Source organism: Pan troglodytes, chromosome 16 (genome assembly GCF_028858775.2).
Source record: "Pan troglodytes isolate AG18354 chromosome 16, NHGRI_mPanTro3-v2.0_pri, whole genome shotgun sequence".
Taxonomy (NCBI): Eukaryota; Metazoa; Chordata; class Mammalia; order Primates; family Hominidae; genus Pan; species Pan troglodytes.
Window position 1 is genome coordinate 93,593,096 of NC_072414.2, and position 27,331 is coordinate 93,620,426.

The following is a 27,331-nucleotide window of genomic DNA, read 5'->3' on the forward strand; positions in this document are numbered from 1 at the left end:
AAGGAGCTAGTTGTTGGGAGAAAAACCCGTATCTGCATGATTTAACTGTTTCATATCTATATATTCACATCAAATCATTTTTCTTAACAAAGATTAATTGTGTTTAGTTCTTAAAAGTAGCTGCAAAAAAGGCAACCCACAGAATTAAATATTTGCAAATCACATACCTGTTAAGAAATGGATATTCAGAATATATCAAGAACTCTTATAACTCAAATACAAAAAAACCTAATTAAAAAATGGGCAAAAGAGCTCAACAGACATTTCTCCAAAGACATTTCTTCAAGAAAATACACAAATGGCCAATAAGCACATTAAGATGCTCACCATTACTACGTCATTAGAGAAATGCAAGTCAAAACAAAACCCCAATGAGATACCACTTCACAACCATTAGGATGTCCATGATTAAAAAAAAAACAAAACAAGTGTTGGCAAGGATGTGGAAAAACTGAACCCCCTGTGCATCACTGGTGGGACTGTAAAATGGTGTAGCCACTGCACCAAACGGTATGGTGAGTTCTCGAAAACTTAAAAACAGAATTGCCATAGGATCCAGAAATTCCCCTTCTAAGTATATTCCCAAAAGAAGTAAAGCAGAGACTCAAACAGAACTTTACCCACCCATGTTCACAGCAGTGCTGTTCACAATAGTAGCCAAAAGGCAGAAGCAACCCAAGTGTCCACAGGTGGATGAATGGATCAACAAAATGTGGTCTATCCGTACAATGGAATATTATCCAACCTTATAAAGGAAGGACATTCTGACACACATTAAAATATGGATGAATCTTGAGGACTTTTTGCTGAGTGAAACAAGCCAGTCACAAAAGGATAAATATTGTCATGATTCCACTGATATGAAGTGCCTGGAGGAGCCAAATTCAGAGACAGAGAGTAGAATGGTGGTGGCCAGGGGCTGGGGGCAGGGCGGGAATGGGGAGCTAATGTTTAATGGGTATAGAGTTTCTGACTGGCAAGATAAAAAGCTTTGGAGATTGGTGATGGTTTGACAACATTGTCAATGTACTTAATGCCACAGAACTGTATACTTAGGATTAAATGGTAAATTTTATATGTTATATATTTTACTGCACAAAAAAGAATACTGCAACTTTTTACCAAAACCAACTCTATTTTTTTATTCAAGCCCACAAAACTAATAATACCGTGTTTTCAAAATACATGTTTTTGGTTGGACGTGGTGGCTCACGCCTGTAATCCCAGCACTTCAGGAGGCTGAGGGGGTAGATCACTTGAGGTCAGGAATTCAAGACCAGCCTGGCCAACATGGCAAAACTTTGTCTCTACTAAAAGGATAGAAAAATTAGCCAGGCATGGTGGCACATGCCTGTAGTCCCAGCTGAGGTACTGAGACAGGAGAATTGCTTGAATCCAGGAGGCGGAGGTTGCAGTGAGCCAACATAGTAGTGAGCCAAGATAGTGCCACTGCACTCTAGCCTGGGAGGCAAAGAGAGACTCTGTCTCAAAAAAAAAAAAAAAAAAAAAAAAAAAACCCCAAAATAAAAAACAAAATGTATGTTTTCTCCAATATGCATGTTTTAAAACATAAAATCAGGAATATATTTAAGTATGTTGGTCAAAAAAATACAAAGTGAAAGTTACTGTTTCACACAGGTTACTCTAGGTTAAAATGTGAAACAAAAGTTAACAGAAAACTCCCACAGAAGAGAGAAAAAGGCAGCATTTTATATGGGATTATAAATATTGTTGAATTTAGGGGACAGATATTCACAATACTCAGAATTAATCAGATTTATAAACACACATGTGAAAATTATTCACCTGGCCCTTTACCTACCTATGTCTCCCCTCAAATGTTCAGGAAATAGATGGGGAGGGAAATGTCACAGCAAGTAACTGGTAACAACCTCACAGTAGCTTAACAGGATTGGAACAATTTGGTGAGCAACAGGTAATTATTTGGGGGAAGGTGGGGAAGCTAGTCTATATTGATTTCTAATATTCCTAGTAAGAGGTTTAGGAGTTTCCCCAAGTTACCTTAAACATTTCCAGGAGGATTTCCTTGCTGACTTCTAGTCTTTCAAAAGGTTGCTTTTCTTTTATGATGGCTTTACATATATTCTCCAGGGCTGACAATTCTGTGCTGGACACTGCTCTAAAAAGAAGAGCAGAGAACCGACATCCATCTTCCAGACATTATGCATTCCCTCTTTCCTTTGTCCTGGAGCCTCAGCGGCCATAAATTTGAATCTGCTGTCTTATTGTTCCAGGACTTCAGAAAGTCAAACGTTCATACAGTCACTACTCTTGTGTCTCAGTGAGGGAGACTGGGCATCAACAGTTGCGAAGACCTGCCTCATTTCTCCTCTGCTGCAAGGGGAGAAGGAAGCCCTGCTAGGAGACACCCAGGTGGACTGTGAGCTCCTCTGAGGCCTGTTCTTTTGTGCGGTCTTCCTTACCCTTCACATGCTTTAGTTTTGCTCAAGAGCCAGATGCAGTGCTCATCACGTCCCTGCCCTCACTGGCTATGGAACCAAGGCTGGAAGAGATCTGTATGGACTGCAGAGTCGCGGTGCTCCCAGCAGCACTCAGCCTCCGCTATGCATGGACTAACTTCCTTTCAGTCACCCCCTGGTCAGTGCTCACTCCCTCCTGCCACACTAGATTCCTTGCCACTCCTCAAACAAGCCACACATATCCCCACACCAGGACAGTCCCACAGAGGCCTGGAACCTTCTCCCTGCAGATGTCATAAGTATCCCCATCCTCAGGGCTTGCTCCCTCCCTCCACTCCGGTCTGCTTCAATGCCACCTGCTCCTTCCTGCCCACCTGCCTGTCATGGCACACACCTCCTACACCTGGCTGATGTTCCTATAGTCATCACCACCAGGCAGCAGATGGCTGCTTGTGCATTTGCTGTCTTCCCCCAAACACTGTTAGCTCCATGAGGACAGACTGGTTCCTTCACTGCTGAATCACCAGCACCCAGCACAGAGCACACAGCAGGCAGCAAAAACATCTTGCTGAACGAATACTGGAGCCGTGTTAACAAGAGATGAACGGGATGTGATACTGTGATACACTAAGAAACACATATCTGGTCTTCATCCAGATTTCTGGCACAGGGTTTTTAAAATCCTGAAATCTCTGGAGTGATACGAGTGTCTTTTGTGTGCTGATGAGATGACTGGTGGCTAGGTCCCCTAGGTAGCTTCAGAGCAGGAACTGGTCACCACAAAGACCAAGGCATGATTAAAGGGTTGGGACTTTCAGCACCCCCACCTGCCTCCTTAGGGGAAAGGAGAGGGGCTAGAGATTGGGTTATCACCAACGGTCAATGATTTAATCAATTGTGCCTCTATAATGAAACCTCCATTAAAATCCCTAAACAACAAGATTCACAGAGCTGCCAGGTTGTTGAACACATCCAGGTGCTTGGGGCATGGCGCCCAGAGACACATGGCATCTCTGTGGTCCCTCCCACATACCTCACCATAAGCATCTTTCATCAGGCTGTTCATCTCTATCCTTTGTAACATCCATTATAATACACTGGTAAGGTAAGTAAAGTGCCTTCTTGAGTTCTGTGAGCCAGTCTAGCAAATTATTGAACCCAAGGATGGGGTCATGGGAACTCCCGATTTGTAGCCTGTAGGTCAAAAGTATGGAAGGCCCAGACTTCCAGCTGGCATCTGAATTGGGGCCAGTCTTGTGGGACTGAGCCCTTGACCTGGGGAATCTGCATTAACTCAGGGTAGATAGTGTCAGAATTGAGTTCAATCATTAGACACCTCATTGGTGTCCAGAGAGTTGGAGCACTGGCCATTGATTTGGGAAAAAACCCACACCTTTGAGATAAGAATTGTAGGTAAACACAGTTTCATGCTTGTGAGTAATAGTGGTTCAGATTGGACAAGTCTGTAAGTAGTAGCTACACAGCATTGGGTGCTTGGTTGGGGAGGTCATTAAGCAGCGTGCAGGAGAAGGTAAAGACAAAATGCACCATAGTCATCCAGGCCAGAGATGCCATGGGGCTAACTTAAGGCAGAAACAAGAGAAGGAGAGGGGGGTGGGAGAACTATTTAGGAGATAAAATTGGCAGAACTGGACTAAACAACTGGATGGTGGCGTGGTGGTGAAGAGGAGGGAGGAAGTAGAAGGATCAGAGGTTTTGGTTGTGGCAGCTGGAGGTACCCTAGGAGCTATGAGGAATTCAGGGCAGGAGGTGGACGAGGCTGGCTGTTTGCTAACGATTCAAGCATAGACCTATGGAATGTGAAGCATCTGTGACACATCCCTGTCCTGCACTCAACTATGTGAGATGTTTGGCTGAGGTTAATGAGGTCCCTGATTATCACGGAGCGAATTAAACTAGCCTCTCTCTAGGAATTAAGCTTTCAATTCTGGTCTTAATTAATACCATGCTCTAGCAAGTCCAAGATTAGATAAATAGCATATCATATTCTTCTGGGGACAAAAAAGAAAACAATCTTAGAAGTATCTCTTGAATCTAAACTAGATTTGACTAAAAATAATTTTCAGTTAAATGCCTTAGACCATTTCTAAACTAAAAATAATTTTCAAAATTGGTCAACCAATCTATAATCATCTTATGCAATACAGGTGACCCTTGAACAACAAAGGTTAGAACTGCATGGGTCCACCTATATGTGCAAGACAGCAAGACCAACCCTTCCACTTCATCAGCCTACTCAACGTGAAGATGAAGAGCTTTATAATGATCCACTTCCACTAAATGAATGGTAAATACATTTTCTCTTCCGTATGATTTTCTTAACATCTCTTTTCTCTAGTTTATTTCAAGAATACAGTATATGATACACATAAGATACAAACTATGTGATACTCAACTGTTTATGTTTTCATTAAGGCGTCTAGCTAACAACAGGCTATTAGTTAAGTTTAGGAGGAATCACAAGTTGAACTCGGATTTTCAACTGCATGGGCGTCGGTGCCCCTAACCCCACATTATGTAAGGGCCAACAGTATATAGTTACTAGGCTAGTATGTAACCATTACAGAACAATACAATTGAAACACATGCATTCACAAGCCAGTATTCAGTGTGTTACCTGTCTTCAATGAACACGTCATAATAAAATCCATTTTCAATGGGCAGACCGTAGCACAGGTGGCCTCCATAGTAAAGCTCCATGGCCTCCCCAAGAATGTGAGCACTGGAGTGCCAGTACACCTGCATGGCATGGACAAAGAGGCCATTAGCTACCAAAAGTATATCATGGAAAATTAGTAGTAAAATGATGTAAACCCGTAGAAAATTTTAAGGAGATACATGGCAAGACCAAGGGCAGCAACATCAACTTGAAAGGAAAATCTTCAATGCCCACTTAGAAGAGAATGCTTTCTGAGCCCTCCCTGACATTCCACCAGAGCCACTTGCTCAGTGCCAGTGTGAAGCTGCTCTGCTGAGTGGCAGCTAGAGCTCGGCCACAACCCCATTTCCTCTGTGCATGTCAGCCACGAGAGATGAACACCTCTCAGAACAGCCAGCAGAGCAGCTGTGTGCAAACCTGATTGAAGCCCAGAGTAGGAGGAAGGCCGAGGAGTGCCAGATGCTAGCTGTCTTCTTTTTCTCCAGGGGCACCCTCTCTGAGCTGGACACAGAGCACTGAAGTGTTCCTGACACCACTAGAGTTAACGAGATCCTGCATCTCCAGAGCAGTCTTCGTGTGTTGAATAGCATGTGACTGTGGAAGTTTGAAAGATGTCTCAGGAAGAAAAAAGTGTTGCCAGGGAACGTCTGCTGGCTGCCTGGGACCCCTGAGAAGTGTATATATGGGCTCATTAGCCACAGTCCAGAGCCCGGTTGTCAGTCCTCCAAGTTCAAAAAGTTGATACTGTTTTGAGTTCCCAAGGAATTCATTTTAGTTTATGGATAAACTGAAATTAACCAAAGTCACCAAATAAATATAGGTACCAAAGGAGTAAGATAATCAACTCATCTTTCAGCACTTTCTTTCTTTTTATTAAATAGAAAGCAAGTTACAATTAAAAAGCTGTTTGATAAAATGAATCAGGGCAGAAGGAGTCAGATGATGGAGCACTCTGTGCAATCCCAGCCCACAGCAATAGGCTGGGATATGATTTGCAGACAGACCCAGAGGGTCAGTCCTTAGGGCACAGCACTGCTCCTTTGGATGCTGCTAGGATGGCAGGCTGACTGCTAGCATCAGCCCAAATCTCCCATGTGGTGCACTGTCCACACCTACATATTTGTTGAGCCAAACACTCTGCTGGGTATACAACAGTGAAAGAAACAGACATAGTCACAGCCCCCACACAGGTACAGCCTATTGGCGAAGACACAGGCAATAAACAAACCTGGACGTGCATAATTCTAAGATGGTGTTTAAAAGGAGATGAACAGGGCTCTGTAATATAGAAAAATGGTAAATGTCCTGCATTCATGGAGACTCGGGAAGGCCTGTGTGACTAACACGTAGGGGATGTGACAAAGCATAGCTTGAGAAAGGTTAGAGAGGTAAGGAAGGGCCAGAGACCATGCAGGCCTTGGGGAGGAGCTTGCATTTTACTCCAAATGCAATGGGATGCATTAAAGGGTTTTAAGCAAAATGATTAAATTTACATTTACACACATCATTTGATAGCTCGATGGGAATGAATTTCAGGGGACAAAACAGCAAGTAGGCAGTTTCTTGGGTGGTTCTATAACAAGGGGAGTGCGGATTCTCAGCCAGTGGCAATGGAGAGGGAGAGAAGTGGACAGATTCTAGATATTTTAGGAAGTAAAATCTACTGGGCTTACCCCTCACTGGAGATGGAGTTGAGGGACGGGGAGGAATCACACAAAACCTCCAAGGTTCTGGAATGAGCTACTGGGTATGTGGTGGAGTAATGCACTGACTTAGGCAAACAGGAAGAAATAAGTTTTGGGGTTAAAATCGAAAATTTCATGGTGAATGTACTGAAGATTCTTGTACAATATCTACATGCAGATATCACATAGACAGTAGTGCATAAAAACTGAGGCATGGCTAGCTATGGCTGGAGAGTTGTGAATTCAGTCTACAGTACTGAACTTTCTGAAAATCACTTTTAAATATGGTTTTATTAATAGTGTACTGTTTACATATTTAATGGTTTTACTTTGCATATTTTAAACAGAAATTATAATATGCTTCTTATAGTTTAAGGAAATTTAGCATAAGCCTTGCAATTATTGTAACCTAAGCTAATCATAACTTAGGTTTCATGAAGATAATGGACAGCTTGAAGGGCGACTGCAACGTTCAGGCGACAACGTATATCAGAAATCATATATCACATGCATATGTGAAAAATGTGGTATTTATTTTATAGAAAATTATATTAAGTATTTAAAGGATATCTGAGTCTTGTAATTTCTTCCAATTCTCCTATACATATTAAATTATAAAGTAGACCCATTTTTAATGGCCTATTAACAATTCATTTCAAACACACGTTGATTTAACAACCAAAGCATTCTAACTTAAGGAAATGATTATTGTAAGAAATGATAAGGCTGGGCACAGTGGCTCACACCTGTAATCCTAGCACTATGGGAGGCTGAGGGACGCACACTGCTCGAGCCCAGGAGTTTGAGAACAGCCTGGGCAACATAGCAAAACCCTGTCTCTACAAAAAATATGAAAAATTAGCTGAGTGTGGTGGTGTGCACCTGTAGTCCCAGGTAGCTGGGAGGCTGAGGTGGGAGGATCACCTGAGCCAGGGGAGGCTGAGGCTGCAGTGAGCCGTGATTGCGCCATTGCACTCCAGTCTGGGTGACAGAGTAAGACTCCATCTCAAAAAAAAAAAAAAGAAAGAAATTATAAATATGGGCTACTTTAAAAACTGACATGTATTTGTATACATTCATGCCACAAATATTCATTAAACATCAATAATCAAATTTTAAATCTTAGAAACCCCCAAAAAACTCAACATTCGTGACTTCAATATGTGGCCTCTTATATAATGTAGTTTACAACATAACTACCCAAAGTTTGGCTGTCTGGTTTTTAAATACTCACAGCTTGAGCTTCCTCATTATCAAATGTAAGCAGCTCTAGAGAAGAGTCCCCTTCCAATGGGCGGTCCAGGTCCCACAGTTCACCATTGACTTTGGCTATTACTGTGCTTTCAGCCAGTTCCTGACTAAGAAGACAAAAGCCACTTGGGAGTTAACTTTATCATTGTTACAATGATTCCTCAAAAGATTAAAAGAATTTCTAGGGTTTTTTTTTTTGAAGTGTATAAAAAGTACAAACGTAAACTAATAGGACAGATATGTCTTGTTTTACAATATTTATTTTATGTAGAAAAGTAATATACATTCACTGTTTAAAAAAAACTTGGAAAACTGAGAAAGCCCACAGGATAAAATAAAAATCACACATAAATATCATAAATCACTGCTTATAACATTTTGGTACATTTCTATCCAGTGGTTTTTCTACCTCCACCCACCCCATGCACACATATGTGCTGTCTTTAAAAGCAGCTGCCGACATAATTGTATAGCTTGCATTTTCTGTCATGCCTCAGATTGCCTTCCAAAGCAGTCTGTATTTATTTATTTATTAATGAATTGTATTGTATTTATTAATGAAGTATTGTATTTATTAATGAAGCCTCCAGGGCTGCACACTGAGGTCGCCTAAGTCTTGCTCTCACAGAGTATATCACACAGACATCTGTACACAGGCATCTTGCGGCTTCTGTGACTGTTTTCTGGGAATACGTCCACAGAATTGGAATTACTAGATCAAAGGGGATGTACCGTTGACAGATTTCTGATGTCAATTGAACGCATCACTTCCACGTACCCCGATTTTTAAAATCTTTATCAATGTGACATTGAAAATTGTTGTTTTGATTTAATTACTAGTTTTGGTTCATGCTTACAAGCTATTTTTACTTTTATGAACTATCCGCTTCCTTTGCCTATTTTCTTTTTTTTTTGAGACAGTCTCACTTTGCTGCTAGGCTGGAGGGCAGTGGTGCAATCTTGGCTCACTGCAACCCCTGCCTTCTGGGTTCAAGCGATTCTCCTGCCTCGGCCTCCCGAGTAGCTGGGACTACAGGCACACGCCACCACGCTCAGCTAACTTTTGTATTTTTAGTAGAGATGGGGTTTCACCATATTGGCCAGGATGGTCTTCTAGTGAGGTGTTGATCTCTTTCTTTCTGCTTTTTTGGGTATCTTTTAAATAACATTTATTGTTTGAAAATTGTTGACAAAATTACAAGTTAAGAAAGGAAACCTGGAAAGCACAGAGACACACACACAAAATCACCTATAATTCTACCTCCAAGAAATTACCATTGATGTTTTGTTTATATCTTTCCATATTAATATATAGGAATAAAATAATTAATAGTATCATAATTATGTGATTTTATGACCTACTTCTTAAACTTCACAATAAATCACAGCATTTTCCCTAACAGGAGACAGATTTCCAAAACGTGATATTTAATAGTCACAGAGGAACCAATATTTGCTAGGCATTTTAATTATTTTTTATGGGTACTTTGGGGGACGAGTAGCAACGAAAAACAATGCTGCAATGAACATTCTTGAACATATATCTTACTCAATTATTTTCTCAGGAAAAATTCTGGAAGTAAAACTGCTAGGTCAAGGGAAATGCATTTTCAGTGATTTCTGTCAGAATATATTGCAAAATTTTCCTACTAGCAGAGTTACAAGAGTATCTTGTCTCTGAGTTCTCATAATGTTAGGTACTATTAAATTGTATCAACTCTACAATGTAATTTTTTTTTTTTTTTGAGGCAGGGTCTCACTCTGTCACCCAGGCTGGAGTGCAAAGGTGCAATGTTGGCTCACTGCAACCTCTACCTTCCGGGTTCAAGTGATTCTCCTGACTCAACCTCCCAAGTAGCTGGGATTACAGGCACATGCCACCATGTCCGGCTACTTTTTGTATTTGTAGTAGAGACAGGGTTTCACCCTGTTGGCCAGGCTGGTCTCAAACTCCTGACCCCAAGTGATCTGCCCACCTTCACCTCCCAAAGTGCTGGGATTACAGATGTGAGCCACCATGCCCAGCCTACAATGTAATCTTTTAATTTACATTTCTGTGATTAACCTGAGCAGCAGTACTGCATTGAGGTTAGGAGCACACAGGTAAGAGGCCAACCTGAGTTTAAATATTGGACAATTTACTCAGCTTCTTTAGGCCTCAGTTTTCTTATCTACAAAATAGGGATTATAGGACCTTCCTCATTCATCTATACTCAGGATTACATAATGTGTACATATGATAACAAGAACTTAATAAATGTTAGATGTTATTAATCAAGTAGAACTTTCTTTTCATTTTTACTGGCTGTCATAAATGGCTAGTGTTTCGCAAACCGATTCTGCCCTTCTTCTACAGAAGGAGTTTTCCAGCCTTCCTTGCAGCTACATGTGGCCATGTGGCCAGGTTTGGAGCCAATGGATAGAAGGAGAAGTCATGTGTAACACTTCTGTGTCTCATCATTAAAACAGTGGAGGGCACTTCTCCATCCTCTCTCCACCTTCTGTAGATGGGAACCCATGTGCTATTCTTTCTGGACCATGTAGACAACGGCAACATTGTACCAGACAGATCAGCAACAAGATGGGAGAAATCTGGGTCCCCAAAAGACCATATGGAGACATGTCACCCAGTCAGCCTGGCCACCCACGTCTAGACTGCTATATGAAAAACAGACTTTGACCATATTCAAGCGACTTGAGTTTTTTGTGATGTCTTTGTTGTAGCAGCTTAGTATATATCTTAAGTAATACAGAAATAAGGACCTGGAAGTAAAAATCCAAAACAAGTGGCACTGGCTTAGCAGACTGGCAGTGAGTAACAAGGAAACAGATTCTAACATATGGAGAGCCAATAACCTTTGTGATAGTATATCAAAATATTTGATAAAACTTGCAGGCAAACCATGTGTCACAGTGCTTGTAGCACACAAGAAAGCAGGTATAAAAGGGGAGAGTAGGGCTGGGCGTGGTGGCTTACATCTGTAATCCCAACATTTTGGGAGGCTGATGTGGGCAGACCACCTGAGGTTGGAAGTTCGAGACCAGCCTAACATGGAGAAACCCCATCTCTACTAAAAATACAAAATTAGCTGGGTGTGGTGGCGCATGCCTGTAATCTCAACTACTCGGGAGGCTGAGGCAGGAGAATCGCTTGAAACCGGAGGGCGGAGGTTGTGGTGAGCCAAGATCGAGAAAAGGGGCGGGGTGGAGGTGGGGGGACAGTGTTGGTATACCCTGGGTAACTCTTGTTGCTTTCAGCAAGAAGCTACAAGAATGAGTTATCTCAGATGAAAACAATCTAGTTTGCCAGCAGAGGTGGAAGGGATAGGGAGGCTCCCTCTGCCCGTGTCCTGTAATTCAACTGACTAAAAGTTCAGAAACGTGGAGCTATGCAAGATGGGAAAGACAATCTTCTTTCCCAAACCGCAGGAGGGACAGGCATTGATAGCCCTTCTCAAAGGCCACACATAAATCCAGACAATAGAGGCCAGTGGAACTGCAAGGATTAGAGAGCAAGAGTGCCTCCCTCCCACAAGCCTCTGCTTCATATGATCTCAGTCCATTAAACAAGGAGACAGGAGTGAGCCAAATAAAAAAGCCATGCAACAACAGGGTGAGAAGTCTCTATCTAGAAGATTCTTTAAGTGAGATTACTTTCATGTGGAACGGATTAGCTGCAAACAGACCAGAGCCTACTATGGCTAACTGATCATGGTAATTGTATTGCCAAACAAATCATAAGCTCAGCTCACAAATATCTGTGACTATGTGATCCTTAAGGGAACCCTCGGGCCCCAAGTGTGCACCACAGAACTGAGCTGTGGAAACTGCACAGATCCCAAGAGGACAAACTCGTGCACTTCAGATGTGACAAGTGAGGGTAATGGACAACTCCGAACTTCCCAAAGTGCAAAATCAGGGCCCATGGAGGATCACGGGATAAGACAGCTGCTTCCAGAGAACAAAGGATGAACAGGTGGGCTGACACAAGCACTAACTGCTGCCAGGCTGTGGGGCCTCAAGGTGGCTTCAAGCAGAATCTGATGACTTCTCTATACCACTCCCTGCTATATTTCTCCTCCTCCTTTTTTCCAAGCACACACTTTGTGATTGTCTTCTGTGTACCGTATGCACGTGTGGTGTGAGCAGACTTGTCTATCAGTTTATTTGTTGCTAGAATACAAGTGGTCAGCCTGATGGGGGGTGTTCTGTACATCACTCAGAAATCCCAGGCTTTGAGCTATGGAACATAAGAGTTGTCTCACTTGGGGAGTGAGTGTGTCAGATGTTGAAAGAAGAGTACCCACAGATACCTGGATGTCAGAGGGGCAGACTGTGGCAGACTCTCTGTTGTTCCATAAACCATTCCTCTCTTCCATGGTATGAATGCTTTAGCTGGACATGTGGCTGGGCGGCCAAGGGAGCTATATTCCAGTTCTCTCTTACAGCTAGGCATAGCCATGTGACTAAATGTGAGCTAAGAGGATGTAAGTGGAAACTGAAGCCAGCCACTATGGGGTCTTGGCCTCAAAGCATCATTGCTCTGCAGCTTCTCTTCCTCCTGACTGCAGGCAGGCCCATGCAAGGACCCAGCTTCCACCGCTAGACACAAAGAAACCCTACCTAGGAGACAGCAGATCAACAAGATGGGAGGAAGCTAGGTCCATAAATAACTGCATGGACCAGAGATGTCCACTAGGCTGGACTGGTCACTTCTAGACGGTTAGCTTGCATTAGAAGCCCCTGGAGAGCTCATAAAAACACTGATGGCTGATCAATTCAGGGGGTTTGAGGTGGGATCCCCAAATTTGCTTTCCTAACAAGTTTCCAGGTGATGCCCATGCTGCTGGTCTGGGGACTACACTTTGAGAAATACTGACCCAACACATTTAACATGCAACCTGACTCTCCATGAGAAAACAAACTTATTCTTGCCTCAAAACCTGTTTTCTCCTAGCACATCATTCCTCCTGGAAAACATGAAAACAGGGTGGGAGAGCATTTAACAATATAATAGGATGAATCAGAAATACAATCTTAGCCATAGTTTTCAAAGAAAATCTGAGAATTTCAGTTGTTGAAACAGTTTGCTTTTTAAATGATAAACATTTATTTACATGGCATTAATACAATTGTATAGAAGCTATATAATTGTATTTATACAATAGCTTCTATACAATTGTATTTAATGCTAAGAATTAATATGAGTCAAAACAATATAAGTTCACTAATGTATCTAATTTCTAGAAAAGTCAAAGCACTTTTCCAAGACTGATAATAGCTCTAAAACATATATCTTCAATCTGTAATTAAAAGACCTGTAAAAACTCATGGAAATTACTTGATTGACGAATAAAGTCAGTGTAAAATGGCCTATCAAGAATTACAGATTTTTTTCTCTCCTATATATTTTTATTAGAACAGGAAATGATTGTGTTCTGATATTCAACTACTTATTTACATGGCCCTTGGAGAAGCCAGAGGAAAAAAATTAAATACATTTAATTTATTCAACTGAATAAAAAAAAAATTAGCTGATATGGTTTGGCTGTGTGCCCATCCAAACCTCATCTTGAACTGTAGTTCCCAAAATCCCCACGTTTTGTGGAAGGGACCCAGTGGGAGGTAACTGAATCACAGGGGCTGTTACCTCCATGCTGTTCTTTGATAGTGAGTGCGTTCTCATGAGATCTGATGGTTTTATAAGGGGTTTTCCCCCCACTTTGCTCTGCACTTCTCCTTGCTGCTGCCATGTGAAGGAGGACATGCTTGCTTCCCCTTCTGCCACGACTGTAAGTTTCCTGAAGCCTCCCCAGCCCTGCGGAACTGTGAGTCAATTAAATCTTCTTCCTTTATAAATAACCCAGTCTCGGACATGTCCTTTTAGTATCGTGAGAATGGAGTAATATATTAGCGGTCCCTAAGAAAACATTTTCACCAGGCTTCAGTATAATTACTTAAGATTGAATATCTTTTCCACACTGCGGTTTACCTAATTTCAGCAGCCACTTGGTAAGGTGTTGTTTTCCAGACTTCCCCTTGCACTGTTTGCCCATCAGCCACTCTTACTGTGATGATGTTGCTTGTATCCCCCTTTTTTCCATAAATGGCAAGTAAGAGCTGATGGTCTTTCTTCAGTATTTCAAAAAGCTTCAATCTTTCTTTTATGAAAATTGGTTGATGCTTCACCTGGAAATTATTAGAACATAATGAGATTAATATATACAGCCTACTGTTTTCCAGCTGCTCAGCTCTGAATCAGGCTCACCCCCTTACTGCCTTCTCAGTTCTACAGATGGTCCCATACTTACCATGGTTTGAATTACGATTTTTTTTTTGTTGTTGTTTTTTGGTTTGTTGTTGTTGTTGTTGCTGTTGTTTTGAGATGGAGTCTTGCTTTGTCGCCCAGGCTGGAGTGCAGGGGCACGAAATCAGCTCACTGCAGCCTCTGTCTCCCAGGTTCAAGCGATTTTCCTGCCTCGGCCACCCGAGTAGCTGGGATTACAGGCACGCACCACCCTGCCAGACTAATTTTTGTATTTGTAGTAGAGATGGGGTTTCGCCATGTTGGCCAGGCTGGTCTCGAACTCCTGACCTCAAATGATTTACCTGCCTTGCCCTCCCCAAATGCTGGGATTACAGGCGTGAGTCACCGTATCCAGCCACAATTTTTCAACTTTAATGATGTGAAAGTCATATGCATTCAGTAGAAACTGTACTTTGAGTATCCATACAACCATTGTGTTTTTCACTCAGTACAGTATTCAATAAATTACATGAGATATTCAACACTTCATAATAAAATAGGCTTTATGTTAGAGGATTTTGCCCAACTGTAAGCTAATCTAAGTGTTCTGAGCACTTTTAATGTAGGCTAGGCTAAGCTACGATGATCACTAGCTTAGGTGTATTAAATACATTTTTAACTCACATTGGTTTTATTGGGACATAACCCAACTGTAAGACTAAGAGCATGTGTACTTCCCACCTCCAAAAGGCTCCTCTCTGCCTATCTAACTTCTCCTTAGCTCTAAAGGTCCACCTCAAAGCCTGCCTCCTCTACCTATTTTACCCGCTGGCACCTCCCTTTTTTTTTTTTTTTTGAGACAGCCCCACGCTCAGCCCCCATGACACCTCCCTTTTCTACTGTTTACAGAACGTGTACACAGTCACACATTACAGCACTTACTTGTATACCATCGTACTCTGTTCTCTAGTTGTTTGTCCTGAGTCTGCCTGAATTCCTCAACCAGACTAACTTCTTTGGGCCTAGGTATTCCTCCTTCACTCCTACCAAATGTTGATACTAGATAAATACTTACTGATTGTTTTAATGCTTTATATACAAAAGCAAAGTAGCTAGTTTCTTGAATACGAAAAAAAAAAAAAAGACCGGGGGCGGTGGCTCACGCCTGTAATCCCAGCACTCTGGGAAGCCAAGGTGGGCGGATCATGAGGTCAGGAGATCGAGATCCTCCTGGCTAACACGGTGAAACCCCATCTCTACTAAAAAAAAAAAAAAAAAAAAAATTAGCCGGGCTTGGTGGCATGCACCTGTAGTCCCAGCTACTCAGGAGGCTGAGGCAGGAGAATCGCTTGAACCTGGGAGGTGGAGGCTGCAGTAACCGAGATCATGCCATTGCACTCTAGCCTGGGCAACAAGAGCAAACCTCCGCCTTCAAAAAACAAAAAAAAACCAAACAAACAAAAAAAACCAACTCTAGTACTCTAGTAGCACAACTTAAATAGATTAAATACACGTGTATATTAAACATGGGCAGCTCATTTCTCAAGGCATCTCATATTTAAGGCTTGAAAAGTTTTAAATACACTAATGTGACCCAAATAATAATTTAATCAGTAATTTTTATTGGAAATCCTAGGTAATTAACTATACACACATATTTAAAATTACAGGTAGTATTTTATATTGTTTCCACAGCAACAACTTACCTCGCTGTCAGCCTCGCTTTCCTTCATTTTCTTCTTTTTCATGTCCTTGTCTTGGCTTTGACTAGAAGGAGGCTGAAAGATAAATTATAAATGACTCACATCAATGGCAAGAAAAAGCAACACATTTTAAGAAGAGAGTCATGCCAGCAGGCTGCAAGTGCCCCGTGTTTAGAGGCTCATAGCTGGGCTCTCCTGACCACCAGCTACAACTCTCAGTGGGCAAGTCATTCTCCAGGGTTCAGTCCTTCCTGTCACACTGTTGCTAAGCACATTTAATATATTGTGCTCTTGAAAACTTTCGGTCCTGAACTTTAAACAAATAATGTGGCTGGAAAATGTGTGGTTGCTGCCCGCCACATCAAATGCACTATTTCCTGAAGATGTTGCTAGTTCACCGCAGCTGTCCTTCCTAAAGGACTGCAGAACATCTCAGCCTGAGAAGCTTCAGGACTCAGAAAGTATGATGTTAAAAGAAGGTAATTCATCCTTTCTACAAATCATAAAATACTGTATTAAATAAAAATGTTAAATATACAGCTATCCTCTCAAGATAAACCACCAAAACAAGAGCACAAAAAGCTAAAACTTCTCGTCCAAAAAAAACCCAACAACAACAAAAAAGAACCAGAGGGAATGAGAGTTTACATACGCAGCTGTTAGTCTTTCTGACCAAGGAAAGAATAATGAGTTTTAAACACTCCAGCATTTTTTCAAACAAATGAAAACACTATTTCTGCTACTGAAAAAGATGCGTGGCAGGCTCTTTAATGGACGAATTGAGAAATCAACAGCATTTGGTTAAGTCTGGCGACTGCTGGAAACCCGGCGGCTCCCCAGGCCACACGGGACCACCGAGCAGGGCAGGGCGGGCCAGCCGCAGGGCACTGGGAGAGCACTCCCCCGGGGCGCCCCCGCACCTGCCCCCGCAGGTGAAAACCTTTCGGTGCGCACCGTCTCGGCCCGCCCCGCCCGCGTCCTCTCCAGTGTCCCCACCGCCCGGTTACCTGTGCGCCGGCCTCCTGCGCCGCCTCTAGCTCCGCGCTCTCCAGCGTGGCCTGGCGGCTCCGCTCCTCGGCGAGGCACAGCCGCAGGCTGCACAGGCGGTGGCGCAGGTCGCAGTTCTCGGCCCGGAGCTGCGCCACCTCCCGCGTGAGGCACGGCCCCTCCGCCTGGCAGCTGTAGGGCGCGTTCAGCTGCTCGTCCCTCAGGCGCTCGACCTCCGACCACAGCCAGCGGATGTCCTCCTCCTGCCGCTCCAGGCGCGACGCCACGGCCTCCGCCGCCAGGGCCTCGGCCGCCATCGCGGCCTCCCTCAGGCACCGACGCCGAGCGGGCTGCCCGCGACTGCGGCGAGGGCGACGCGGACACTCAGCGCAGGGCAGAAGACAGGGCTCCCGGGAGGGGCGGGGCGATGGGGCGGGGCCGGAGCCATGGGGCCGCGATGGAGCCGAGGCCTACACGTTGCAGGGGCGGGGCGCTGGGCGGGGAGGGGCGGGGCCTAGGCCAGATACCCTGCAGGGGCGGGGCGGGGCGGGGCCTGAGGCCAGGCCCACCTTAGGGTCAGGGGCAGTGGGGAAATGGGGTCTGAAGGGCCTCCCCTGCTTTTCGAGGCCTGTCTAGAGGCTATTGGCAGTAGTTTTTAGTCCGTTGAAACGAAAATCTTCCAAAACCTTGCAAAAAGGCCATCATCTGCGTTCTCCAAAAAGGCTTCACCCTTTCTTCCTCTTGAATTCTGGCAGTCACCATTCTTTTGCCTTGCAAACAGGTTCTAAAAAGTGGCCATTCATTATAAACGGACTTTCTGGCCTTTCGTGCCAAAGTTGCCCAAGTACTGAGGCCTCTGGGCCAGGGCATATAGAAAATCGCTGTGAAATCTAAATCCGACCAGCACGAAATTACTGGCTCCTTGAGTCTAGGGCAAATGCCACATATATCTTTGTATCCCTCTTAACCATGAGCGTGAAACTTCCTGGAGCAGGAACAGAAATTGATTTTTATCACTATTCTTAGGGCTTAGGATGTGACAAACACTGTTCTAAACTCTGTAATAGTAGTAACTCCTTTAATCTTCATAACAGGAGATACTGTTATATCCGCTTATAGCTGGAGAAATTGAAGCACAGTGAGACTGTGTTACTTGACTAAGGTCACACAGCCACTACATGACAAAGGGGGAATCAAACTCAGATAGTCTGATGCCAGTTTCTACACACTTAACACTGGTACTTTTCAACTTTGGCAGAATTTAATTGAGCATGTCATATAATGTGATACAGGTAATAATGCCCTAAGAGTCATGAAGTGGAAGAGCTTAGCTTGGACTGGTGTGGTTTGAGAAAGGGAGAAAATTTTGAGAAAGGGGAAAAGGTTCATTTTGCTCTGGAAAATAAAGGTTGGGAGATGTTAGCAAGGAGGAAAAGCAGGCAAATTCCACTCCAGGAGCAGAATCAGTGCAGGAGGAGCGGAGGGGGACAAGCTCATTGGATTAAGCTAAGTGGAATCCCAAACAGCACCCAGGAGGAGATTCCATGAAGTATGTTGCTAACCAATATCACTGTATCTTTTTTAGTCCTTCCTCAGGAAGCCTCTGGATACAGTTACATAGGACCCACTGACTCCTCATTATTCATCATTTCTCAATCCACTGCCATGGAGTTTCTGCTTCTGCCATTCTGTCATGACCAACACATCACTGAATGTCATGGACCCACTTAAGCCACCCCAGAATTTCCTCGGGACCCTCTGGAATTTGTCTCTCTTGGGTCTCCATTCCCAATACCTAGGCAACCACCAGTCTGCTTCCTGTCACTATAGGTTAGTTTGCATTTTCTTGATTTTCTACACATGGAACCACACCATATGTCCTCCTTTTGTTTAGCTACTTTCAGTCGGCACAATAATTTTGATATTTACCTATGTTTGTGTGTATCTATTGTTATTTCTTTTTTTCTGAGTAGTATTCCATTGTATGGATATACCATAATTTGTTTATTCATTTGTTGATGGAAAATTTGGGTTATTTCCAGGTTTTAGCTAGGATCACACAATACCCAGTGAGCCCATTGGGTTTCCAAACTCACATTGTAGTTATTTCGTCAGTTCCAGAATGCAGAGTTTGAATAGATATACTCCAAACTGGCAGAATCCCTACAGTGTTTCCCTGACCCTCAGACATAAGGCTGTTATTCTGGTAGGAAAGGCCAAGCAGAAACCACTAGAACTTTATCAACATACAAAAATAATAAATCAAAAGTAATACTGCATTCCTGAAGGAATTGCACAGATTACTGTTGCCCTCAAGAACTTGAAAGATGCAGGGGTGGAGATTCTCATCACACCCCATTTACCTTACCTTACCATCCCATTTACATTTAGCCTATGTAGAAGACAAATGGATGTTAGAGAATTATAGTAGATTAATATAAATTTAATTAGATGGTGATTCCAGTTGCAGCTGCTCTTCCAGATATGATTTCATTGTTGGAGTAAATCAGCATAACCCCTAGCACCTGATATGCACCTATTGAGCTGGCTAATACTTCTTTCTTTATATCTATTAGTTAAGGGCTATCGAGCACCATTTTATTTCAGCTGACAAGGCTGGCAATACACCTTCACAGGGTATCACCTCAAGACAATATAAACTCTTTAGTTTTATGTGATAATCTAGTCCACAAGGACTTTGATTGCTGCTGTATTCCATAGGATATCATGCTGGTGTCCTATCATTGATGATAGCATGCTGATTTTCCCTGATGAGCAGGAAATAGCAAATACTATAGTCACCTTGATAAGGCATGTGGAGGTCGGAGAGAAGGAAATATATCCCCAAATGTAAAAATTCAGAGGGCTGTCATCTCAGTGAAATTTCTAGGCATTAAGTAGTTCAGAGCATTTAGAGATGCCTCTTTGGAGGCAACATATACCTCATTTGGACATTATTTTTCTAAACCAATTACTATGTAACTCAAGACTGCCAGTGTTAAGTAAGACTGAGAACCTAACAAGATTCTGAAACAGGTAATGCTGCTATGCAAGCTACTTTTCTATGTGGGCCACATGAACAACAGATCTGATGGTGCTTGAAATGTCTGTGGCAGATAAGAGTTACCCAACCTAGAGTGCAGTGGTAAGATCTTGGCTCATTGCAACCTTGACCTGCTGGGCTCAAGCAACCCTCCCACCTCAGCCTCCTGAGTAACTGGGACTACAGGTGCATACCACCATGCCCAGCTAATTAAAAAAATTTTTGTAGTGATGGGGTCTTGCTACATTGCCCAGGCTGGTCTTGAACTCCTGTCCTCAAGTGATCTTCCCACCTTTGCCTCCCAAAGTGTTGGGATTAACTATTCTGCTTTTGAGAAGCAGCTTCTGGTTTGCTACTGGGCCATAGTAGAGATTGAGTGCTTCATCAGGGACCATCAAATTACCATGCTACCCAAGTTTCCCTCCATGAATTGAATGTCATTTGACCCATCAAGCCATAAGGTTGGGTATATACAGCAGCATCCTATCATTAAATAAAAGAGGTGTATGCCAGATCAGGCTCAAACAGATTATGTACGAGTTTTTGGCATAAACAAGTCACCCAGATGATCACAACTCCTGTGGCCTCATGAAAAGTTTTATATGACCAGTTGACTGAGGAAGGTAAAATTTGGCCATGATTTACAGATGGTTCTGCACTCTTGTGGAGCAGAAGCTTCTTTAAGTTGACTCCTGAGAATTTAATTGCTTCCTTGATTTTTGGTTTGATAAAATGTTCCAGGCTCATCTTATATTCAAGGAATCTATCATTTCTCCAAGGTGGCCTAGTCCATTTTAATGGGAATTGTAATTTAAATCACAAAATGTGGGTCCTGGCAGCAGTCTTTGTTTCTAGGACTTTTCTGTATTTAGGATTGCCAGATAAAATACACAGTGCACATTTACATTTGAACTTCAGATAAACAAAAACTAATGTTTATATAAATATGTCCCATGCAATATTTGAGACATATACTAAAAAATTATTCAAGCCAAAAAGCATTAAATAAGACAAAGAAGGACATTTTGTAATGTTAAGTGCCACATTCCACAATGAAAATATAGCAATTATTAATATCTATACACCTGTAATTTGAAAAAAACTACAGGAAACTAAAGGAGAAAGAGAAACACACTAATAAGAGGAAAATAACAAGGCTGGGTGTGGTGGCTCATGCCTGTAATCCCAGCACTTTGGGATGCCGAGGTGGGCAGATCACCTGAGGTCAGAAGTTCGAGACCAGCCTGACCAACATAGAGAAGTCCCGTCTCTACTAAAAATACAAAAAATTAGCTGGGTGTGGTGGTGCATGCCTGTAATCCCAGCTACTTGGGAGGCTGAGGCAGGAGAATTGCTTGAACCTAGAAGGTGGAGGTTGTGGTGAGCTGAGATCATGCCATCGCACTCCAGCTTGGGCAACAAGAGCAAAACTCCATCTCAAAAAAAAAAAAAAAAAAAGGAAAATAACAAACCACTCTCTGAGTACATTCAAGTGCCCCCACAAAAAAGTAAGGATGTAAAAGACCCAAACAATATAATTAAAAAGTAGATATTTTGAATATATTCACATTATCAATATGTATATATAAATATCTATCTATATAAACTATACCCTGAAAATGGAAGATGCACCTTCCTCTTAAACAAATGTATAGATTCTTCATATAAATTAATCATTTGTAGAGCTCAAGAAAGACCTCAGTAGGTTTCATAAAGTAGAAATATTAGGTACAACACTCTCAGCCCCCAATGCAATAAAATTAGAAATTAAAAATAAAACAACAACAAAAAGCCTTTTCACATGGAAATTTTAAAACTCTTAAGCATCTCTTTATTGAAAGGAGAAATGAAAAAGGAAAGTACAGACTTTCTTTAAAATAGTGATAATGAAAATACTACAAATCTATGCAATACACAGATCAGTAATCAGAAAAAAATCATAACTCTAACACCTATATTGATAAAAACAAAAGAATGGAAATAAATTCTCAATTGAAAAATTGAGAAAAATGACAGCAAAATAAAGCAATGACAAAGTTCTAATAACACTAAATATACATTTCTTTTTCAACCCAGCAATCCCACTTCTAGAAATTTATTCTGAAGATACAAGAATGCAAAAATGCATATGCACACAAATTCAATGGAAGAGTTGTGATTGTAAAGTACGTCATAGGAGATTGGTTCAATAAGCTATAGTACACACAAAAAATGGAGCACTATGAAGCTGTTAAAAAATAATTAAGAGGATCTCTGAACTGATATGGAACGATTTCCAGGAGATTTTATGAAGCAAAAAAGAGTAATGTTCAGGCTGGGCACGGTGGCTCACGCAAGTAATCCCAGCACTTTGAGAGGCCAAGGCAGGCAGATCACAAGGTCAAGAGATTGAGACCATCCTGGCCAACATGGTGAAACCCTGTCTCTGCTAAAAATACAAAAATTAGCTGGGCATGGTGGTGCACGCCTGTAGTCCCAGCTATGCAGGAGACTGAGGCAGGAGAATCTCTTGAACCAGGGAGGTGGAGGTTGAAGTGAGCCAAGATCACGCCACCGCACTCCAGCCTGGCAACAGAGTGAGACTCCGTCAAAAAAAACAAAACAAAACAAAACAGTAATGTACACATGTAGTATGTTACATGTTGTATAAGAAAAAAGAGAAAATGAAAACATGCATATATCTGCTTATCATCACAAAAAGAAACAGAAAATAAACTAGAAAACAATGAATTTGGTTATCTACAAGTAGATAACCAAGAGATAAAGGTCCCGACCTCTAATACCTTTCCTCATTAAAGGGCTCCTGGCAGAAAGGCCTATTCCAGAGCTGGGACATTGACTTAGTCCATTTATGTTGCTACAAGGAAATACCTGAGGCTGGATAATTTACAAAGAAAAGAGGTATATTTGGCTCACACTTCTGCAGGCTGTACAAGAAGCATGGTGCCAGCATCTGCATCTGGTGAGGGTTTCAGGAATCTTCCACTCATGGCAGAAGGCAAAGGGGAGCCCACATGTACAAAGGTCACATGACAGGAAAGCAGAAGCAAGAGAGAGGGGAGAGATGCTAGGCTCTTTTAAATAATTAGTTCTCACAGGTGCTAAGAGTGAGAACTCAATCATTACTGTGAGGACAGCATCAAGTCATTCATAAGGGATCTGTCGAGGACGGCACCGAGCCATTCATAAGGGATCTGTCGAGGACGGCACCGAGCCATTCATAAGGGATCTGTCGAGGACGGCACCGAGCCATTCATAAGGGATCTGTCGAGGACGGCACCGAGCCATTCATAAGGGATCTGTCGAGGACGGCACCGAGCCATTCATAAGGGATCTGTCGAGGACGGCACCGAGCCATTCATAAGGGATCTGTCGAGGACGGCACCGAGCCATTCATAAGGGATCTGTCGAGGACGGCACCGAGCCATTCATAAGGGATCTGTCGAGGACGGCACCGAGCCATTCATAAGGGATCTGTCCTCATGAACCAGACACCTCCCACTAGGCCCCACCTGCAACACTGGGGGTGAAATTTCAACATGAGATTTGGAGGGGACAAATATCCAAATGATATCAGACATGTAAGTTCAAGATAAGCCTAGAGCACTTTGTTTTGCTGGAAATTAACAAAGCGCTCTCCACAAAAATGATGGGAACATGATACAAGGGCACAGGAACCAGCTTGAAGGGATCCCACCAGCCAAACCAATTGAACTTCAAAAATAATTAAGTAATGAATTGTAAACCATTAAAAAATATGGGAACTCACAAGTCCAACCAATAATAGAAAAAAATGGGAGAGAAGCCAGAGCTCAGTTTATAGTCTATGCCATGGACTAAATGGCAAACACAGGTAAATGGGAAATTAGAAAACCATCACTTTGCCACCTTCATAGTAAGGACTGGATCAGACAAGGATCATCATGCTCAATCTAGGGGGCAGTGCTGAAAAGCAGCAGGATACTGGCATGGACATAAAATGTTCCCCCACAGGCTGTTAACCAGTTGCAAGGGAGAAAACAAAAAGTAATTATACCATGGAGAAATCATGCAATATCTTGATCAGGTGATCAAAATGAACATCACCTATGAGGAACAGGTGGACTTTATGTACCTCCAGATGTGATATTCTAAAGAAGGTATAACACCCCTGTACAGAATTTATACCAAGAATACATAACCCCAATCTAATCACAAGGAAACAGCACATAAACACAAAATGAGGAACATTTGTTTTTAACGGTGGAGGGGAGAAACTGAATTCTTCAAAAATGTTTATATAATGAAAGACAAAATCTGGAATGCTCCAGATTAAATGGTACTAAAGTCATGATGATTAAATGCAATACCTTACTCCAGATTGGATCCTGGAAGGGGTAAAATTGCTACAAAGAACACTATTAGACAAACTGACAAAATTGGAATACAGATGGTACATTAGATAAAAGTATTGTTCATGTAAATTTATGAAGTTGATAATTGTTCTAAAGCTATATGAGATCTCCATCCTTCGTAAAAATAAGCCAAAGTATTTAGTTATGATGTATGTAACTCATGTTCAAATGGTTCAGAAAAAAAATTATAGAAGGAGAGAGAACAAATGTTAAAGCAAAGGATAAAATGTTTGCCTCAAACATAAGCTTCTTAAAACATCCGTAAGATTATGTTTACTCCCCTGGGTAAAACCATCAGGAGCTTTCTACTGCAAATAAAGTAAAATCCAAATTCTTTATCAGGACCTACCAGGCCAGCAAGATCGAGCCTCTGATGGCCTCTCTTAGATTATACCATGACCCCAAACCCGGCAAACCCCTGTGCTGGTTCATGGAGCTCTCAGATCCTCAGAAACATCCCTCTCTCCTGCCTCTGGGATTTTACACATTCGGTGTCTTGCCTTGATAATATCCTCTGTCCACTCTTAATGTCTGACTTCTTTTCATCCTGGCAGTTTTAGCTTAGTGCCACCTCCCCACTCCATTGAAGGTAGGCCTGCCCCCATTCTCTCAGTATCCTTTTCTACTATATTGTAACTGTTACCCAACATGCAGGTGCTTAGGAAGGTTATATAATCTGCAGAGTTCACATATCAACCACTTCAATTGCTGACAAAGCTACAAAACACATTTCAGTAAATAAGCATGTTAAAGAGCCCTTAGAAGACACCAATAATGTTATGACTACTGTAATCAATCCAGCAGGAAATAAAAATATTTGTTACTGCTCAATTGCAGCTTACAGTTAAAAAAAATACTCTTCAAAATATTTTCAGGAGCCTCTAGTTTAAGAAAGTTACTATGGCTTGGGTGTACAATCACTACAACTGATACCTAGCAGAATGACAACAATTAAGGCACAGGAAGAAGTTCCAGACATTGTCCAATTTCTCATTGCTACCTTGTTTTCTTAGAAACTTACAACTTCAGACAAGAGAACATTAATGCATTAATGAGGCTACCAAAAAGAAAAAGAAAAAAAACACATAGGCAGTGTTGCTACACATGGATTATAAAATTATACATTCCAGTCATAGTCAGTTAAAAGTACATAAGCAAATGTGATCTAGCAGACAGAGCCTGGGAATCTAGATGACCGTGGATATCGTATCTAATTCCCTGAGTTTGAGTCTCCCCATCTGTAAAACAAAGAAATGAAAACTTTCCCAGAATGGTAAAGATTAACTGAAACCTGTGAAAACACTGGATACTTAGTTGGCTTGTAAGTGGCTGTCTAAAAAATAATAATTCACTAGGAAACTGCAAAGAATAACTGTAAATTTCCAAATTTAAGTCCAAATTGTGTTGTAAGCATATTTACTTTAAGCAAGTAAGGTAAACTATGTGCACAAGTATGGTTTTCGTTGTTTAAAATGATTTTCAATGTATAAGGTGACTCAAATGGGATCTAATAAGGCACTCACTTCACTTGGTCAGGAACAATTTCCTGGGTGTCTCTGATCAAGAAAAGAGATGAAGAGAAAGAAGCAGGTTTACAAAGGACAAGGAAAGAAGACACAGGATTAGAATGGGTTAACAAAGCAAAGAATAAGCCTTCCCAAAATGAGCAATGAAGCAAGTGGAAACAAGGAAAGTTGAACAGTAAATTTGGATCCACCAAAAATCCTCATGCTTAAAAGGAAGCTCGAAGCCCCAGTGTGGATTTGTTATGCACCCAATACGCTGTTTGTGCTAACTACATAATGAAGATGAGGCGGGGTGATCTGGACACAGACCTGGACACTCTGACCTCTGGCACAGAAGTGGCTACAGGAGTGCTGGGGGAGAGAGGCAGCAGGGTAGCGGAGTCATATCAAGCAACAAGAAACACAAGTTAGTACATTTTCCACAAATTTCAATTTTATTCCCTTCCCTCATGATACACACATACAAAGCATTTGAAGGATGGGAAGAAGAAGCTGAGATCACAGGGAAAATAGTAAGAGACATTCAGAAGGGCAGGTCTTAGAAATTTACTAGTTTGGGGAGGTCAGAGAACAGTAGCATATAAAAGAACGCTAAGACAGTTCCCAGGTTTAGGCATGGGTGATTAGTTTGATTATATCATTTTGTCCCACTCACAATGACAAGGAGAATTACTGAGGGAACACATGATGGGGCTGATAGAGTGCTAGGAGGTGGATACATGAAAATGTAAATGTCATCATTTTGAACACCCATGGCACTCCAAGTGAGATTCCCTAACATATATGATATACAGACAGATATATGAGTTTGAAACTCTAGAGGTGAATGCGAATTTAGGAATCCCTGGAACACAGGTCATGACTTCAGTAATAGGAGTCAAAGATTACTCAGAGAAAGCACAGAATGAGAAGAGAAGAAAGAAGTAGGCCAAGGAAGAAGAGATTGGAGGAGACCAAGGCAGGGTGATAAGATCAAAACAGAAGAAAGGAATCTGATGGAAGTCCCATTAGATTATCATGTCCCTTCCCAGAGGATAGGGACATGCCTTTTTTGTCTTTTATACTCAATTATCACAGGGCCTGGCACAGAAGCCACTCAGTGTTTTTTTAAATTGGGTTCTACTATTCACAGTTTGCTGTATCCACCAGGGGAGAAAAAAGTAAGTATAAACAAGCACAGATATGGATTTTTTTACACTGTATACTAAAGGGGCCAGATTATACACAGTATTTTATGCCTTACTTTTTTACTTAATATATCTTAGAAGTTTGCACATGCTTATGGAAGGACTGGCTGCATTTTTTGGTCTACAACAGAATACTCTATTATAAAACTATACACTATAATTTGTATTTAACCAACTATTTATTGGT

General features: G+C 41.9%; 1 protein-coding gene across 4 annotated transcripts in view; it reads right to left on the minus strand.

Moving 5' to 3' along the window:
• TARS3 (threonyl-tRNA synthetase 3) overlaps positions 1–27,331 on the minus strand; it is an 87,590-nt gene that overhangs the window by 52,437 nt on the left and 7,822 nt on the right. For 3 of the 4 annotated variants that reach the window (XR_010151820.1, XM_063795448.1, XM_054667243.1), the window contains exons 2-7: positions 17,015–17,979; positions 16,011–16,082; positions 14,050–14,246; positions 8,041–8,164; positions 5,080–5,201; positions 2,023–2,140 (exon numbers count right to left, since the gene is read on the minus strand). Coding sequence is in view for 3 of the 4 variants with exons in the window: in XM_063795448.1 (XP_063651518.1) it covers positions 2,023–2,140; positions 5,080–5,201; positions 8,041–8,164; positions 14,050–14,246; positions 16,011–16,082; positions 17,015–17,311 (930 nt within the window). In the remaining variant the exon portion in view is untranslated. The remainder of the gene's footprint in view (positions 1–2,022; positions 2,141–5,079; positions 5,202–8,040; positions 8,165–14,049; positions 14,247–16,010; positions 16,083–17,014; positions 17,980–27,331) is intronic. The other variant, XM_063795447.1, reaches the window with a different exon arrangement.